This window comes from Aspergillus fischeri, genomic scaffold (genome assembly GCF_000149645.3).
Source record: "Aspergillus fischeri NRRL 181 1099437636259 genomic scaffold, whole genome shotgun sequence".
NCBI lineage: Eukaryota > Fungi > Ascomycota > Eurotiomycetes > Eurotiales > Aspergillaceae > Aspergillus > Aspergillus fischeri.
Window position 1 is genome coordinate 1 of NW_001509766.1, and position 17,510 is coordinate 17,510.

Sequence of the window (17,510 nt, forward strand, 5' to 3'; positions counted from 1 at the left end):
CGGCTTCCTGCGCGGCCTGGCTCCCCTGTGCGGCCTGGCTGCCTTGTGCTCCATGGCTCCCCTGCGCGGCCTGGCTCCACCGCGCGGTCTGGCTTCCCTGCGCGGCCTGGCTCCCCTGCGTGGTCTGGCTGCCTTGTGCTCCATGGCTCCCCTGCGCGGCCTGGCTTCCCTGCGCGGTCTGGCTCCCCTGCGCGGTCTGGCTCCCCTGTGTAGCCCGGCTTCCCTGCGTGGCCTGGCTTCCCTGCGCGGTCTGGCTTCCCTGCGCAGTCTGGCTACCCTGCGCGGCCTGGCTTCCCTGTGTAGCCCGGCTTCCCTGCGCGGTCTGGTTACCCTGCGCGGCCTGGCTCCCCTGCGGGACCTGCGCGGCCTGCCATGCAGCCAACTGGTCGACAAATGGCATCACCAGCCAGATATACCATACCACCAACTCCCCGACCTCCCGCGGCACATATCGATGGATGATCTTCACATCATTACTAGCATGGAACCCCTTATGATATGCCGTCACAAACGTCACCATGCCATCCTCAATATATATATTCCGCTGTTGACTATTCGCAGTGTTGCAATGCTGAATGCTTAATAGCTCTGGGGCCCGGGCCGGCTGCCCTGCTGTCACATGCACCATAACGGCTAATTTCTCCTTAAACTGGGCCACGCGCTGCCAATACTGCTGGATGGCACCAGGGTGGAATCGGCCCCCCCGCAGGAAATGCCGCTGCATGGCCGGCTCGGCCCGCAGCCGGTCGATCATCCAGTGGGTCCCATCCACCGGCCACTGGGTCCGTGCGTCGTGCAAAAAGTTCCACCCAGCCTGGCTCTGGCTGGGATCGTCATATAATGCCGTCCATGGAATGGGGGGCATCTGCGCATGGTCCTGCATGCATAACTGGCCTAGTATCTCCCGCGCCGCCGTGACTAACCCATGGATGAACCCCCGAAATCCCCCATGGTGATGCCATCTGCTGGTATAACAGTTGTCCTCCCCATCCATGTCACATGGCCGGGGCCGTATGATATAATGGACCTTTAATCCATATGTGCGCAGTCCACATGTCTCATGGGGCCGTGGGTCCCACGGATCATAAACTGGGTGCATCATCCATGTCACCTGCTCCTGGAATGGCCGGCGGCTCGGGCGAATGTGGACCGCGGGCAATGGGTCATCACTATGGATGGATGACGGGGGCGATGATGGGGCCCCTGGGGTGGATGGGGGGTCATCGCTGCCATATCCCTCATCAATCTCCCCGAGTTGATCATCCGCGCTGGCCAGCACCCATTCTGCGCTCTGGTCCTTCCGCGCCCAGGTCTGAATGATCTGCCATGGATTGGGGTCCATCCATAATGCCTTCTGCACCACCATGAATCGGGCCACCTTGATCACGCGGGATAATATCGGGGGGTAGCTCTCGGGGTCGCGCCAGCCGGCCTCACCCTGGCCCAGCACAGCCATGGCGCATACTAATGCACTCTCATATTCATGGCTGCGATGGCGCTGGTTGAGCAGCTCAATGCAAAATTCTAAGCATGCTTTTTCTATAGCAGTCATGGCCCATGCCTCTAGGTCCCCTGGCACTGCGGCCTGGCTGCCCTGGCTGCCTGGGGCCTGGCTAGCGAGCTGCCATAGCTGCCGCCATTTCTGGCGCTGCCGTGCGGTCATCCCATATCGGGGGCTGGCCCAGTCATGCGGGGCCTGGGTCCGGGCAATAAATGCTAATATCTGCTGCCATGGCTGCACATGCTTCTTGATCACGGCCTCATCTATATATGCCAGCAGTGGCCGGTGCGGGGTCTGCCCCTTTTCAGACCGGACGGCTTCCACCCGGATGGCCTGGCCGCAATGCTGGACCGTCCGCTGGCTCTTGCGGGCCACCTGCTCCATAGTATCCCAGATCACCTGCACCCCCTGCTCAGTGGCATCCATGGGGTCTTCCTCCGGGGCTGCCATGCTAGCAAGCAGGTCACGTGCCTGGATGCCCTGCAGGTAGTCAGCCCACCGAGTCATCCGCAGCCAGGGGTTCGCGTCAGTCAACTGGCTGGCTTGGATGGCCTGATCGGCCTTGGCCTGGGCCTGGACCTGCTCCCATGCCTGGATCACGGCATCAACGGTGGCCTGGATGTGGGCAGTGGGTGCGGTCCGGGCTTGCTCCTCAGGCTGCTGGTTGGGGCATGGCACCCAGATATAATGGGACCCTTTTCGGGATGGGAAAAACCGCTGGCAGGTCACCACCTGATATCCCTGCTGGATGGTGATCTGCGCCTGTTCCTGCTCTTGCAGGCGTGATCGACCTCCATGATATGGTGCGGTCCATCCATGGTGCTCACGCCAATGTCGTTTTAACGTGTCAAGTGAACGAGTGATGAATTGGCATCTGGCCTGGTCGCGCTGGCACAGTAACCCATCAGGGTATTCATCCAGGTGGGGGATTGACTGGGTAATCCGACTAGGCCATTGCACAGCATGGGGGTCATGCTCCACACCCTCCCAGCTCTGGACGTCCTGATGGATCTGCTTTGCAGTGGCCTGGGGTAATCGATGGGCCTTCCCCCGGAGATGGCTTTCTACCTCAGCTAGCCACACCCCATGGCGGCAGGACCGGCAGATAATGACTGGTGGCTGGGAAAGCTTAATAAATAACTGCTGTTCCATTCTTAATGGCTCATTTGGATGAATATAATACTATTTAACTGATTATCTGAATGATGATGGGATTCAGCCCCTGAATGTTTGATTTGTGGGCATTGCTTTTTCTATCCGCAGGAACTCAAACCACACCAACTCCTGGGGGTCAAATATGCCCTCACCATGTCTGCAAATCATTGATTTTGATACTGAAATTTGGCTGGATTACTTGGAACTAGTATATCAGTGAGCTGGCTAAATTTAAACTGCCTCCAACCTCCCCTGGAGCCATGGTGGTGGTCATGGGCAGTGCTTTCCAGATTCTCACTGTTTGGCGGCAACTCAAACCACATCAAAATTCCGTACATTAACCACACCCTTACTACAGCTGCAAATCATCGAATTCCCAATTGAAATTTGGTCAGATTATGTGAAACCAGCTAACCAGTAACCTGCCAAAATTTGAAATGCATACGACTCTATCTGGCGCGACGATTGTACCCCAGACGGTTTCGTTGGTCCCTACCCCCATACCCCGGCCGCTAAACCGCTCTGGGCTAAACCCTAGCTTGGTGTCAAGTACAGTCGCCGCCCCCTGTGGGATAGAGTTAATACACTCTATAGAGGTAACCCATTCGCGGTTCCCTGGCTGGATAAGGAAGGGCCAACCAAGCATCTCAGCTCTTATAACTACCTTAGCAGTAGCTACTAAGCCCATTGCAAAGCCAGTTTCATTAAAGTTGTAGATATCTTCCAGTGTAATCCCATGCTGCATTATTGTGATCTGGACACAATTGAACCATTCCAGGATAATCTTTAGGTCTTCGCATTTAGCACGCTGGTGGTTATAGCGCCTAGAGAATCGGGTTTTGATCTCATCATGCCGATTAATAAAGTTATATACCCATTTCTCTCCAACAGTCTGGGTAGGAGTTGAACCACGCTGCGTAAGCAGGATATTTGCCATTTCTTGTACATGGGACGGTCGGGGAGCCGCTCCACATTGATCCATAGATAGAATCCATCTAATAAGCGATTCCTCTTCATTCTGTGTCATTTTATGGCCATTTGCGCGTAATTCAGCTCGAAAAGTATGCCCCTTTAGGCGCCGCTGGAGGGTAGTATAAGGCACATCATAGACACGCGCAGCTTTACGAATATTGAGGATTTCCTTCTTTTTCAAAGCTGATACTGCAAGTAGGACCCTTCCCTCCTGCTCAACTGAATTTTTCGAGTTTATACGCGCTTTTGGTGGCATAGTGGCTGGCTGGATACTGCAGCTTTTGAAATAGAAGTCAAAACGCGTTTGGTGATCCGCTCGGTTGCGTGATCCGCTCGCTTACCAATTACGTTAACTAGAATCTGTTAATTAGTCAGCACTACAGTGGGGGTTCAAAGGTATTTGACCCCCGGGAAGCCGCTAGTATCACCAAAGGGGGTCCAAATACTTTTGAATCCCCACTGTAAGATAGGCCAGCGGAGAGTCCGCTTTAGATACATGGCCCCTGACTGACAACAATCAACACCAGAGATCATGAACACACAAGAAATCATCTCTTTAAAGAAGGAGTCTATGCGTCCAAGATTTGCGGTGGAGAAATAGCTATTGGCTATGAGGAAGGTATACTGATATCCTTTATTTATCATCCTGCACTCCAGAAACTACGAATATGATTGCTAAAGTACAGCTACTCGAGCTTTAACCAGCAGTGTGATCCACTCGTAATACAGCTGTCACGCTGTGGCAGTTGCATAAGCCATTCCAATCAAGCTGAGGTTGATCAGCCGAGTTGGTCAATCCGCCAAGACTGGGCCAGTCATGGCAATGAATCAGAAGTGGAACGGCCCGCCATTTCACATGGTACTCCACCATTTCCCGCCGGAGGTCCACCAAATTTTCCGTAACTAAATTAGGGAGAGCTTAGATGGAACGCCTGGGAGAATCTTTGTTCCACCAGGCCCACTATCACTGCTTGGTAGCTCACGGAGCCGTAACAGAGGCGGCTGGCAGTCATACTTTTGCCACCCACCTGCGGACTTTATCCTTTTGTAGCTAATAACTTTTCATAACAGTGGCCTGATCTATATGAATAATTAATAAACATGGTCTTTTGACTCCATAACTAGCAAGATGGTAGGACCCGCACTAGGGTATTAAGTGAGCATCCTCCCTGACAGCCAACCCCCTAACAATGCATCAGATGGTGATATAGTCCTAGTACCATAGGCAAGACCATTCTCATTACTATAACGATGTCAAAGCATGATTCCGTCCCAAACGCCTTCAGGGCTGTCTGGAATAATGTCTGTCTCTAGATGCTCGGTAGTGAAGTGTCAATAGTTCATACAACAAACCACTTGCATGGAGCTCTGTTGGTCCGCAATGGAAAGATGAAGCCTCTCATACTGCATTATTTTGGACAACTTGTGTTCCAGACGAATTATGTTCAGGGAGGAGGATGACTCGTGCAGCCAATGTGGTTCATTCCAGTCAGCTGTTGGTGAATTGCGCAATGGCATTGGTTACTATTTTCCAGGGACCATTTTGCTCTGGCGCCACTCTGATCTTGAGCCGTACTTTTGTAAAACACTGATACTGAAAGGTTTGTAGGTGCTTTCCTTGGTAACGACCCGTCCCTAGTTAGCACCTCTGGGATTCCTCCATCCGCTGTGATCCAGAGGTCTTCCTTAGCTGTTTTCCTCTCGATCAAGGCCAGTCAAAGGACAATATCTAGGGCGATCAGTCCGAAGGAAGTATAAAACACAGCATAAATGCCGGAGACTGCAAAGACGACTTGTCGCAGAAAAGGTGCAATGAGGACAGCCATGCTAATCAAAAATATATATCCGGAATTTAACAGTGTCCATGACCATGAATAAGATGAATCATGGGCGCAGCATCACCCATCACTACTCCTAACAAAGGATTCGAATCCTGTGCAATACTAGTTTGGATTATCTTAGGATTCTCCTATGACATGGTGGGGCCTTATTTGGACTACACATCGCCCACCAAACATGGTTATATATTATAGGCAGTTTTACATTTAAGTCCTTGAAACAAATGGCACGAAGTCAAACCAGGACACTAGCCTAAAGACAGGGGACAGAACAGGATTCGGGAATGGAGGGTAGAATATATCCTGACAGAGCCGACTGGGAATATCAGGAAACAGGGGCTGCGTCAAAAGGTCCTGTACTATTGTAGTGCTTACAGGTTGTGAGAATCAATGCGAGCATGAGTAGTTGGGAAGATGCTAAGTGGATATGAGTACTAGAATGCAAGAAGATAAATATCCTGAATTCTTTAAGAGACATGGGTCGGGAACGGGATTAAGCCCAAATCTTATCCTTCATCCTCCTAGGCCAATGATAATATGTCACTACCTCTACCCTGCATGCCTAATGCACTCATGTCTTGGATCTGAAAATCATTCCTCATTTCAGCATGCCAGAAAATTAACTGGCTGATCTGTTACTCTGGTCGTTCTGCACATGTTATCACTCCCTGACATGGTATAATTATCAATGAGTCAAATGCTCGCCTATAGGATTATACCAACCAACAAACTGAATATCTTCAACTACGTAAATTAGAGCTCTTATTGGGTAGCTCAACAATCCTTCGGCTGCGGCACCCATGATGACTGCCTCCAAATTGGTGATCATGTTTGTCACCTCTTCTACAGGGATCAGGATGATTCCTACATAAGACAGCTCCTCAACGCCCTAATTTACAAGATACCAATCTCATCAAGACCAATTCTGTCTATGATTATTTGATCCATCTTTCCAATTGTCTCAACCAACGCTCCAAGCCCTTCACCATGCAGATCACTAAGATTTCCCTTTTCCTGTTCGTTGGCATAGGTGTGGTTGCTAGTCCCATTCATGCCGAGTCTGACGGCCTCAATGCTAGAGCCGTGAATGCTGCCGACCTTGAGTATAAAGGAGTGAGATTTATACAATATCTGCCCACATAAAACTAAAACTAAGTACTCATAACAACTCCCCAGGAATGTTTTACAAAGGACAACACTTGTAAATACAAAATTGATGGGAAGACATACCTTGCCAAGTGCCCTAGCGCCGCCAACACAAAGGTATCTTTTCTTTATACTTAAGTATATTGCCCTCGGCTAACCATGATAATTATCTTTTAAGTGCGAGAAGGATGGAAATAAGTGCACATATGACTCCTACAACAGAAAGGTCAAGTGTGACTTCCGCCATTGATAAAACTATTTCAAATGGCTGTTCCTGGCCATTCTTCTTACCAGGAAGTGTGAGATGCCGCGTGATTCTCAATACTCACAATTCGCTTCAAGAAGGGTTAGGAACAAACAATATTGAGTGTATGTTGGGTTGATACATATGTGATGTGCATCCCCAGTATCTTGCTTTTCTGTGATTTTTGCTACGACCACACTCGTTTAGTATCTAGCTAGATGTTTTGCTTATCAACAAATTACTTATTGACTACCTGATATTTTGAGCATCTCTATCATTCAGAGAATATCCTAGCCATCTATTTATTGCTGAGTTATGCTAGTAGCCTGATGCTCTAGTAGCTACCATGTTTTTCACGAATCTGACCCGAGGGATTGTCTCTGACAGTTTGAACAATCCAGCAGTTCAACAATTACCAGAACTCCAGAACATATGTATTTCATCTGAATCATGTAAGTAGTGTAATTGTATCTTATTTGTACACCTTAGAAGATAGAGCAGATATGCGAAGGGCTGCATTAGGAGAGAAGAGTAACATTGAACTCGGAAACTAAAGTAGGAGATAAGCTAAGAAAGGAGGAGAGAGATCTGATTGACATCTTCCTTAACATCTGCTTTGGGGCCTTCCTTCGCGTCTTACTTATTTTACGCCATCCTTTGAGTCATCCTTCAAGTCTTTATTCTCCGTAGCTTCAGTAGCTTCACTCTTCAAAAGACTCTTCAGGCAAAGCAGATGTTTTTCCTGATGCAAGGCATCTCCATCGTTCTGGTATGCCCTGAGAATTTCAGAGTTTCGTTGCACGAGTTTGTTGAGCATGTAGTCAATGGCATCGGTGGCATACTCTTCTAAGAGTTCCTCTTTGGCCTCTTTGGCCTCCTCCTGGATTTCATGGAGTCGCTTGAGCCAGTATATGTATCTCCATGGCGAGAATCCAGTGGGTGATCGCTGCCCAAGCTCTGACTCAATGAACATCTCGCCACCCTTGCTGATGGTACTGGGGCAATCGTTCCAATAGACCTCTGAGAGTAGAATAAGATTGTGGCCTGTATGGCGGAGCCAAGCCACGGCAGCTGGCAACAAGTGAAAAATTTCAAGCTGATGCATGCTTCGCTTTGGATCTTCATCATCCGACTCCTCCCCGCTGCAAAGTCCCTGTCTCTCCTCAAACAGATTGCGGAATAGAATGAGGGCAATCTGGCACAACCTATCCTTGCCGACGCGAGTTGATGCCAGTTTGGCCAGGAAAGTCGCAAAGTTGAGTCGGTGTGTACCCGACATCGTCGGGAAGTCACTGTTCCAGAAGTTGGTCATGTCGGTGGCCAAGAAGGGCAGATCATTCCACAGTGTGCCTTCGGCAGTTCGTGCGATATCAACACCGTAATTTCCTCGCACGGGCCGAGTGAGCGGTCCCATTCCTTGAATGCGGACGATGTCGAGGACAAGACCCTCGTGGTCAGGCGTTTCGTACGAGATATTCCGACCGAGCTGGTAGTACATATACCACATGGAATGAATGTACTCTTCAAGGGAATCCACACCATCTCCAAGCTCGCAGTATCGGGAGGTGGTGATCCAGGTTCGGTTACTGAAGGCCGCGCTCCGAATCTCCTTGAATTCTCCCCGAGCGATGCACTGACGCGTGTCCTCTTGGTCTATCCGAAAAGATTCTGATGTGGTGAGGTGAGGGGTGCCTCGTGGCGAAGGGCTGAGCAGCGAATCACGGAGATTATGCATTATGAGGTGTCAACGGTGTTGACTGATGGATTGGTTTGGTTGCAATAATGAGTACGAAGATGAATGAATGAATATGAAAGAGAAGTGCCAACCTGGTAGAACCCTACGGGGTCTTAAATCACAGCAAAGGGTGAACAGGAAGGGAGAAGACGAGGGATTTCTCTCAGGGGAACTCCTAGGCAGCAATGTACGGATTATACTGCTAGTCGGACAGGGCTCTGACAGGGTGATATTATGGTCAGTATCTGAATCCTTGGGCTTGTGCATGTGCTGTTTCAGGCGGTTTTCTTTATCTCTTGTCAATCACCCAGCAAGTGGAGCCATCCTACAGCCTCTGAAAAATTACATTAGATGTGACGGTAATTTTAGTGATCTACCAGAAATATATAAGAAAAGATTGGTTTTTTCCCTGACCGAATTCAGTTTAGCGCGGCCTGAGCGGAATTACTTACCGTCCCAAATCACCTGATGAATGGTATCACCTGACGAACATTTTTCATCTATACACTGACTTTTTTGATAGATTTAAATAGACCATAATACTATTAATATGGACTTAATTGAAGCAGCTCTGGCAGAGATAGAATGCTTGAAAGCAGGAGAAAAGATTAATTATACAAAAATAGCAGAAAAGCATGGCGTTAGCTAGGCAATATTGTCAATGTTAAGGTGTCTACTGTGCAGGGTAGAAGGCCTGTCAGTTAGGTAAGGAAGAAGGTACCAAGTCAAATTATGGCAAGACTGTTTCTTGAGGAACCCTCAAGAATCCTTCATGGAGTATTCTATTTAACATATAGTCTTCCCTAAGAAACTTCAAAGTCCCTGTTGAGCGTAGTCAATGATTTGAAATTGAATATGAGGACAACTCATCAGCTGGGGGACCCATGCAAGAGATATGCATCTCATGCTGCCTAAAAGAGGGGGAGCACCAAACTATATAACCAATCAAGTCATGCTACCAATTCCATAGCGGAAAGAAACCGCTTCTCCCAGGGGAATATGTCAGGTGGGTATAACTTCAAGGAAACTAGAAAGGGAGGTGCATTAAAGAAAAGACCATAACACCCTCTTGGTATTCATTCCCTCCTTGTATTACAGCACCAACACAGCCGCACTAATCTAAGGGCGGATGTGACAGGCAGAACTATAGGAAGCAGACATCCAATCACTTGATGATCCCTGTGAGTGACAGAACCATCATAAGAGACAAGAACCAATTGGTCAACCAACGCCTGTCATATGATGTGGTATATCAGTATATAACATTAAAGGTATATGGGTCGTGGAAGGCATCTACTAACATACTAACATACCATCTACCATGCATACTAAGGGAGGAACTGGAGTTATATAAGGACACTTATTACCATTATATCTAGCACTCTTAGTTTAGTTCCTCACATTCAATGTTAATAACTCACTTGAGTACAAGTTCACTAGTCTGATTCATCAGCTACTCTCTTACTGTTAAGGATACATCCTTAACAGGCCTTGCTTCTATCTTTACTATTCATTAATCTTGTGTTACCTTCAGATTGTCCTTGATACCAGATTGGATCATTGTATTGTTGCATCAGACATATACCTGGTCGGTATATCATTAGGCTACCTTGCTCGGTAGGCCTCAGGCAAGTATTGGATATAGTCCAGGGACTATATCACTCCGCTCCCAAAGTAGTTGACTAGCAGAAGAACAGCAGAGACGGATCCCAGGGTGTGACACAGCCCTCAATATGGACCTTTCCTTTGCAGATAATACATGGTGGAAGCACCCATCTAGTAGAGTTAACACACTCTATAGATGTAACCCATTTGCAATTCCCTGGCTGGATAAGAAAGGGCTGACCAAGCATCTCAGATCTTGTAACTACCTTAGCAGTAGCTACTAAGCCCATTATAAAGCCTATTTTATCAAAGTTGTAGATATCTTCTAGCGCAATCCCATGCTGCATCATAGTAATCTAGACATGATTAAACCATTCTAGGATGATCTTTGGGTCTTCGTATTTGGCATGCTGATAATTAGCGCCTAGAGAATCTGGTTTTAATCTCATCATGCCAATTGATGAAATTATATACCTATTTCTCTCTAACAGTCTGGGTAGTGGTTTCTCCATGCTTTGAAAGAAGGATATTCACCATTTCTTGTACATGGGATGGTTGGGGAGCTGCTCCACGTCACTCTATTGATAAAATCCACTGTATCAGTGATTCCTCTTCATTTTGAGTCATTTTATGACTATTTGCGCGTAATTCGGCTTGAAAAGTATGCCCCTTTAGGCGCCGTTGGAGGGTGGTATAAGGCACATTATAGACACGCGCAGCTTCACGAATATTAAGGATTTCCTTCTTTTTCAGAGCTGATACTGCAAGTAGAACCCTTCCCTCCTGCTTAATTAATTTTTTTGAGTCTTCACGCGCTTTTGGTGGCATGGTGGCAGGCTGAAATACTTCAGTTTTTGAAATGGCAGTCGAAACGCGTTGGGTGATCTGCTCAGTTGTGTGATCCGCTCGCTTACTGATTACATTAGTTAGACCTGGGCAATACGGAAATACCACTTCCTCCGTGCTGAATTCATTACATTCGCCTGTACTCCAGGTCGACGAGCTTCAATGAGTCTCTCTCTCTTTTTCCCCCTCACTCCAAATAGCAAAGGCAGTGACCTCTCCCAGTTCATCTTGCAACAGCCACAGTGCTTCTGTTGTTCACTCTTAGTACTGTCGCTCTAATCAACTACGCCGCATCCCATCTTCGCCTCCGCAGAAGCACCAAACCCGTGGGGCACCACCCTTCCACCCCCACAACGGGTTTCAAAAGTTTGCGGGGGTGGCGAAAAATTAAATTTCTGAGTAAGACGGACCTTTATCAGGAGTAGAGGAGTCCCTTGGCTTTGGACATTTTTTACTGATCGCCATCCACATACGCTCTACACGGCGTGGCCACAATATTCAGGTCACCCACAAGATCATGACGAAAAGGCGCCAGAATCACTCTTGCGAGCAATGCAGGAAAGCCAAGAAAGCCTGTGACGGCTATCTGATTAATAGCGACCAGGCATATCTCGCCAATGCTGCACTATATAGTGATAGTGATCGTGAGTATTCCCGTCCCGCCGCTGTCCAGCCCCGATGGGCTAATCCGAACCTTTGGCGCCGAAGCCTCCGACGGCGTACTTCCTTGCTCTCACTGCCTCAGAACAAAGAAGACATGCAGTTTGAACCCTCACTGGATACAACTCCATCCGCCCTCCACGGCGCAACGTCCAAAGAACCCTGAAGACAGCAACCCGGATAATGGACAACGCCAGGTCAAGAGGCAGCGACTCCAGCCGAGAAATAAGGAGAGCTTGGAGTCGGCCACCGTGAATAACATGACCAGCCTGGACTCCTTGGTGCAGCTCCTCCAGGCGTCTCCACAAGGGAGTGATGTCCTTGGCTGGGACAGGCTCTATGCGCCCGGCGACCCTCCTTCTATTGCCGATTCCAATGAAAGTGGAGCAACGAAAGGACAGCAAGAACTTGAAAGTCTGGAGAGTTTAGGAGAATTGAGCTCCGTGGCTTCACGCAACAACCATCCTGCTGACCCGACCCTGCACATCGGTTGGAATGGCTTTGCGAATCCAGAGATGACGGGCTGCGGCTCTGACTCATCAAACGTCAATGTGCAAAGCGTCGTTTCTGGTCTCTCCCAGGGAAATCTGATTTACCGCAGTCCTATGTCCTCCACGCCTTCGCAGTGGGGGGATTCACAAACTGGATGGCGTCGGGGAGACAGGCAACGCAATGACTCCATGAACATGCGAGACCACCATGCTCTGTCACTCTCCACATTTGGTGCAGATCATCTGATCATGGAAAACACGAATAAAATACTCATCTCCGATAGCCTTTTGCAAATATATCACGATGTTCTCGAGAACAACCTCGCTTGCTGGCTTGCAGAGGATACGTGTCCCTATAGGCTGCAATGGAGGAGGCGCGAACCCTTACCCATTCCGCAAAACCCTATCCCCGGAACACAAACGCACCCAGAATGGGGCGTAGCGTGGTCAAATCGAATGTTTCAGCGCATCAGACAGCTCGACCGGTCCGCCCAGTCGGCCAAGTTGATCCGTCTCACTGCATACGAAAATCAAGCCTCTTCTAAAGTCCTCAATTTAGCCGTCATGGCTTTTTCCACGCAGTGGGCTCAAGGGAAACGGCGTTGGGACGAGTTGCATGGGGCGAGCAGGTGTGAGAACTTCATGGATCACAAGGGCGAAGAGCTTGGCGACGAGTTCGAGCAGGCTCTCCAGCAATCCATTTGGGAACAGGCAAAGCGGGCACTCCAAAATGTCTCTGATCTGGAGTGTTTCAGGGTTGTTTTTGCCGAGTTGATTTTTGGTCTTGTTCAAAAGCCGTATTCCAGGAATGAATATGACCTAGACGCAACGATTGGGTTGGCTACCAGGAATCTGTGCAAAAGCGTTACCAGTTCAATTTTACCTAAGATCGCAGATATTTTTGTCCGAGAAGGGCCGCCGATATTCATGGAGCGAGGGGCCCGCAAGATGCACGCACTTAAATATCGATTCGAAGCATACCAAGCAGGCTTTCAGCAAGGCGCTCGCAGTTGTGAATCTGAACCGAATGCGGAAGTCCCTCAAGGAATGAGCGCAGAAGATGGTCAAACAATTGGTCTCTTGTACTGGCTCGCAGTCATGTTTGATACGGTCTCTTCGTCTATAAATGAGCGGCCAGTGGTCGTCCCTGACGAGGAATGTCAACATGATGGAGCACAGAGAGCGGCAAAGGGTCCTATAGAAATACCGGTAACGAATGTGCGATGGAAACTTGACCTCTATGCACAAGATGATACTGAGAGACCATCCCTTTTGCATTGGCCTTGTACGTACGAAGTTGCAACCAGGGCAGTTGCCAGGTCAGCAGCTGTCAAAGTGCTGCTTTTCCGCCATATCTCATATCTTCAAAACGGCTTGAGGAATTGTGAGAACGGCCCAGCCATCGAGGAAATCATTAAGACCACGCTATCTGTATTTCGATACTGGGACGTCACTCATGGTGCTTTCTTCCGCGACCTAATCATGAACTATGAATCAGTCCCTCCGCGCATTAGGAGCTGGTTTCCATGTATCAGTATTCCGTGGCACTTGGGCTCGCTTATGCTCGCAAACCTGATTGATTTCGTGGATGAGAACCGGCTTGGCTGCGACGGCTACAGGGCGAAACGTCTCCACGTCGGCCTGGCGGCGAAAATTCGAAGAGCAAGTTCGATCGAGCTGGCACAGTTTGCAGCGGTCATAACGCCGCAAGCCGTCGGGACTATAGGCTTGAAGCAGCTACCAGACTTTCACTTCGCTGTCAATGAAAGCCCCGCTCTGACTGAGCCCTGGACGATTCTGCTCATTCGGGCTTTCACAAACGCTGCCGTCTTCCACATGAGTGAAATAGAAGAGCTACAAAATCACCAGTGGTTCGACATAGACCATACCAGCGAGGCGCTTCAAGTCAGCACTGCACGGGCTGAAAGCTGCATCAGGGCGCTTCGATTCCTAGGCAGCAAGTCGCGGATGGCGGAAGCTATTGGAAAAGTTCTATCCAAACATCTGGACACATAGGGAGATATGCACGAGCCTCATTTCCATCAAGCGAAGTCTATTCCGTTTGAATTTTCTCGCAGCTCATGGTATTTCGGTTTCTTTGGGTGTTGCCTTCATATTTACAGCGAACCGTTGTCGCCCTCCCGTGTCCAAAGCGGGGAAATATGGGCTCTCAAGCGCTAATAATACATCAAATTGCGGTGGCTATTTTATGGGACAGCTCTATCATAAGTTAATTAATTATCCGTAATAGCATTCTAACCAGGAATACCGTATTAGGGGCAGTAGATCAAGATCAAAACAAGCAAAACTCCGTTTTCAATTAAGAAAACAATACCGCACCATAGCCAAATCTTAGCCCATTCCTTCAAGGAGAAAATAAAAGCCACCTATTACTTATATCAGGCCAGGGGTCGATAAAAACACGGTAGAAGGTTCCATTTACCCGTGCCACATAGCTCAGCAGCCCCGACTAGAAGCCAGCTTGTCTCCGCAAATAGAGCGCTCACATGTATGCGTTTAGAATGTCTGCTGAGAGAACCAAGAGCTCTTTTGTTTCTCTAACCGGTTGTTCAGGTAACTTCGGACAGCTACTATTCAAGTGATTTCGTTCTAGCAACACCGCGAAATACTGTTCAACCACAAAAGCAGGCATCTTCGATCAAAGCCTTGCTTAGAAAGTGATGTCTTGAAATCTCCCTACACCTCCCAATAAAGCAACCGATCAGCTTGTTAAATGCTACGAGTTAGCTTTTCCAGACACAGTACAGTGTACTAGCGCGGGAAATTCAAGATTTACGTATTGTAAATGCTAAAAAAAAGGCAACCCCGTACAATATCTACACGACAGCTAGCCCACGAGGGCGACTTATCTATGAAGGAGGTCTGTCCGCTGGTATAGAGGCGTGAATTCCTAGTTGAGACCGAAGTAGTAACCCCAGCGGAGACAAAAAATCAGGCCAGTATACAGCTCATTCGGGCTTTATCAAAGTACAGTAGCTACCGGGGGTGCGGGGGGCCGGCCGGAAGACAAAGTAGATGCTCAAATTGTAAATATCTCAACATCAATATTAATGGCTTTAGGATTGATAAAGTACATCAACAGTCAAGATAGTATGGAAGGGTTGCCCACTCGGTGGTGAATCACGTTAATTAAACAGGAGTGCCCCTAGCAAAGTTGGGGTTGTCCTTAGAAACTCCCGCACTCGTCTTTGTTTTCTCCGTCTTCACAAATTTCGTGGCACGGAGGATTCCCTTTCGCTTTTTTGGCAGCCTCTAGGTATGTCATAGATTTGCCGCTATAGTACTTAATCTCGAACATTTTGTCAATCTCCTCCAAGGAGAGTCCTGAGGTTTCCACAACGAAGAACCAGCAAACGATCGTGAAAACAAAATTCGCGATCGCGAACACCAAGTAGAATTTCCAGGCGATGTTCTCAATGCCCAGTGTGAGTTAGTATTGAATGGTTGATACATCCAAAGGGGGGGGGGGGAAACCGAACTTACCAACTGGCGTGATAGCCACAATGACATAAACACCTAGCCATTCCATGACCATAGCAGCCGAGCACGCGAAGTTCCGGTGAATGCTAGAGTTGAGTTCCGACGGGTACATGAAAGGTATAGCCAAGAAGGATAGCCCCTGCAATGCGAGGTTAGATGGGAAGGAGCTTCCGAGTCACTGGGGCTCTCACGAAGAAAGCATAGTAAACAAAGATGAATGCCACAGCCACACCCTCCAGGGGTTTGGTGCCAATACCAAGACCGAGAGCGGCCATAGCAAAACACAGGCTTTGGCCTGCAGCGCCGACGATCAACAGCTTGCGACGGCCGAGCCTGTCAATCAGTAAAGTGCCAAGACCGGTCCAAAACATCCACTGCATGGAATCCACGGCAGACAGGATCAGAGACATGCGGTCACTGAAACCAAATGAGCGCTTCATAATGATGGGCAGATAGTAAGCAACAACGTTCACGCCGCCAAATTGCTGCATGAAGTTGACTCCAACTCCAAGAGCAATTCGACGGAAGGTTTGTTGCGGCCCGTTGGAGAAGATCGTTCGCCATCCAGGTTTTTGCGACTCCATCTCGTGGGCAACGGTAGTCTCAATTGACTGGAGCGAGGCAAGTACCTCATCATCCTCGAGAGGTTTGTCTAGAACCCGTGCGATGACCTCTTTTGCGGCAGGAGAACGACCCCTTACACAAAGCCAGCGGGGTGACTCCACCAGGAAAGGGACCATTGATGCCGTTAAGATTGCAAGAAAAGACTGAAATCCGAGGGGAAAGCGCCAGCTGATTTGCTGGTATGGGCAATACGTGAAGCCAAAATTGATCCAGTTGGCAAGCACAAAGCCGAACACGAGATGTGTGAGCTGGATGGTGATCAGCTTCCCTCGGTCTTCCTGTTTGCAAGTCTCACTCTGCCACATAGGCACTGTCGTGGTGTTCATGCCAACTCCAAGGCCAGCGACAATGCGGCCCACAATCAAATGGGGAAGAGTAAAAGCCGTGGATTGGAGGATGCCGCCGACCGTGAGAAACGCGCTGGCTAGTAAGACTGATCGCCGTCTTCCGAGTCGATCTCCAGTGTACATTGACAGAAAAGCCCCCGCCACGCATCCAAGGACGTATGTTGACACAATCTGCCCCTGCATTGTGGTGTTGGGATCATCGAACTGTTTCTGGAACGTGGGATTTGAGAGAATGCCCCCGAAGACACCTTGATCGTAGCCAAATAGCATGAATGACACTCCACAGCATGCGGTGATACCAATGGTCAAGCCACGGCCTCTTAGCGAATTGGAGGAAAACATTATGTTAGGTGGAATCGGTAGGGTCATAGTCAACAGCTTCATTATAGTGGTACGCGAAGAATAAGGAACTCTTCGCTTAGATATATTGCTCTCGTAGCCATGCAAGAGGAAAAGGAAAGGTGAGCTTAGATATATGCCCTTTTGTAAGGGATGACTCGGGACTACAGGATGGCGGTGAACCCTAATGATCATCATATTAGGGACTGGGAGAAAGCCAAGTGCGCGGTCTGCGTTGCCGCGAAGCAGCCAGACGATGCCCACTTTGCATACAAGAATCCCATGGGCAAGCAGAGCGGCTCCGACTCGGAGGCCTAAACTCTGTTCTGCACAGACTAGAACCGTTCCTTTCCCCCGATCCGGTTCGCTGAGGCGACCCCGCGGTGGGGCCTTGCCCTGGAGAAATCTGGGGAAATCTGGGGAAGTTTAGGGAAACCAGATCGGCTCCGCTTCTCCGGATCATTTCCCCCAGATTTAGAATGAATCAGTTTCCCCAGATTCCCCAA

General features: G+C 48.9%; 6 protein-coding genes across 6 annotated transcripts, besides 4 other annotated features; 3 read left to right on the forward strand and 3 right to left on the reverse strand.

The window, feature by feature from the left end:
* Positions 1–6: 6 nt before the first annotated feature.
* Positions 7–353: a microsatellite.
* NFIA_112110 (uncharacterized protein) lies at positions 53–630 on the forward strand (the record flags this gene model as incomplete). Its single annotated transcript, XM_001262583.1, has 2 exons — positions 53–512; positions 587–630. The coding sequence occupies 2 exons, from the start codon at positions 53–55 to the stop codon at positions 628–630; spliced, it is 504 nt and encodes a 167-aa protein (XP_001262584.1).
* Positions 631–918: 288 nt separating this feature from the next.
* Positions 919–2,653, reverse strand: NFIA_112120 (uncharacterized protein; the record flags this gene model as incomplete). Its single annotated transcript, XM_001262584.1, has 2 exons — positions 919–1,027; positions 1,080–2,653. 2 exons carry the CDS (start codon positions 2,651–2,653, stop codon positions 919–921), a joined length of 1,683 nt encoding a protein of 560 aa, XP_001262585.1.
* A 580-nt stretch (positions 2,654–3,233) lies between these two features.
* Positions 3,234–3,839: a mobile genetic element.
* A 2,614-nt stretch (positions 3,840–6,453) lies between these two features.
* NFIA_112130 (uncharacterized protein) lies at positions 6,454–6,862 on the forward strand (the record flags this gene model as incomplete). The annotated part of the gene is made up of 3 exons (XM_001262585.1): positions 6,454–6,579; positions 6,643–6,729; positions 6,791–6,862. 3 exons carry the CDS (start codon positions 6,454–6,456, stop codon positions 6,860–6,862), a joined length of 285 nt encoding a protein of 94 aa, XP_001262586.1.
* A 634-nt stretch (positions 6,863–7,496) lies between these two features.
* On the reverse strand, positions 7,497–8,591 carry NFIA_112140 (DUF3632 domain-containing protein; the record flags this gene model as incomplete). Its single annotated transcript, XM_001262586.1, has 1 exon — positions 7,497–8,591. The coding sequence occupies one exon, from the start codon at positions 8,589–8,591 to the stop codon at positions 7,497–7,499; it is 1,095 nt and encodes a 364-aa protein (XP_001262587.1).
* Positions 8,592–10,312: 1,721 nt separating this feature from the next.
* Positions 10,313–10,618: a mobile genetic element.
* Positions 10,617–10,988: a mobile genetic element.
* Positions 10,989–11,659: 671 nt separating this feature from the next.
* Positions 11,660–14,209, forward strand: NFIA_112150 (putative C6 transcription factor; the record flags this gene model as incomplete). Its single annotated transcript, XM_001262587.1, has 1 exon — positions 11,660–14,209. One exon carries the CDS (start codon positions 11,660–11,662, stop codon positions 14,207–14,209), a length of 2,550 nt encoding a protein of 849 aa, XP_001262588.1.
* A 1,637-nt stretch (positions 14,210–15,846) lies between these two features.
* On the reverse strand, positions 15,847–17,007 carry NFIA_112160 (hexose carrier protein; the record flags this gene model as incomplete). Its single annotated transcript, XM_001262588.1, has 1 exon — positions 15,847–17,007. The coding sequence occupies one exon, from the start codon at positions 17,005–17,007 to the stop codon at positions 15,847–15,849; it is 1,161 nt and encodes a 386-aa protein (XP_001262589.1).
* Positions 17,008–17,510: the final 503 nt, after the last annotated feature.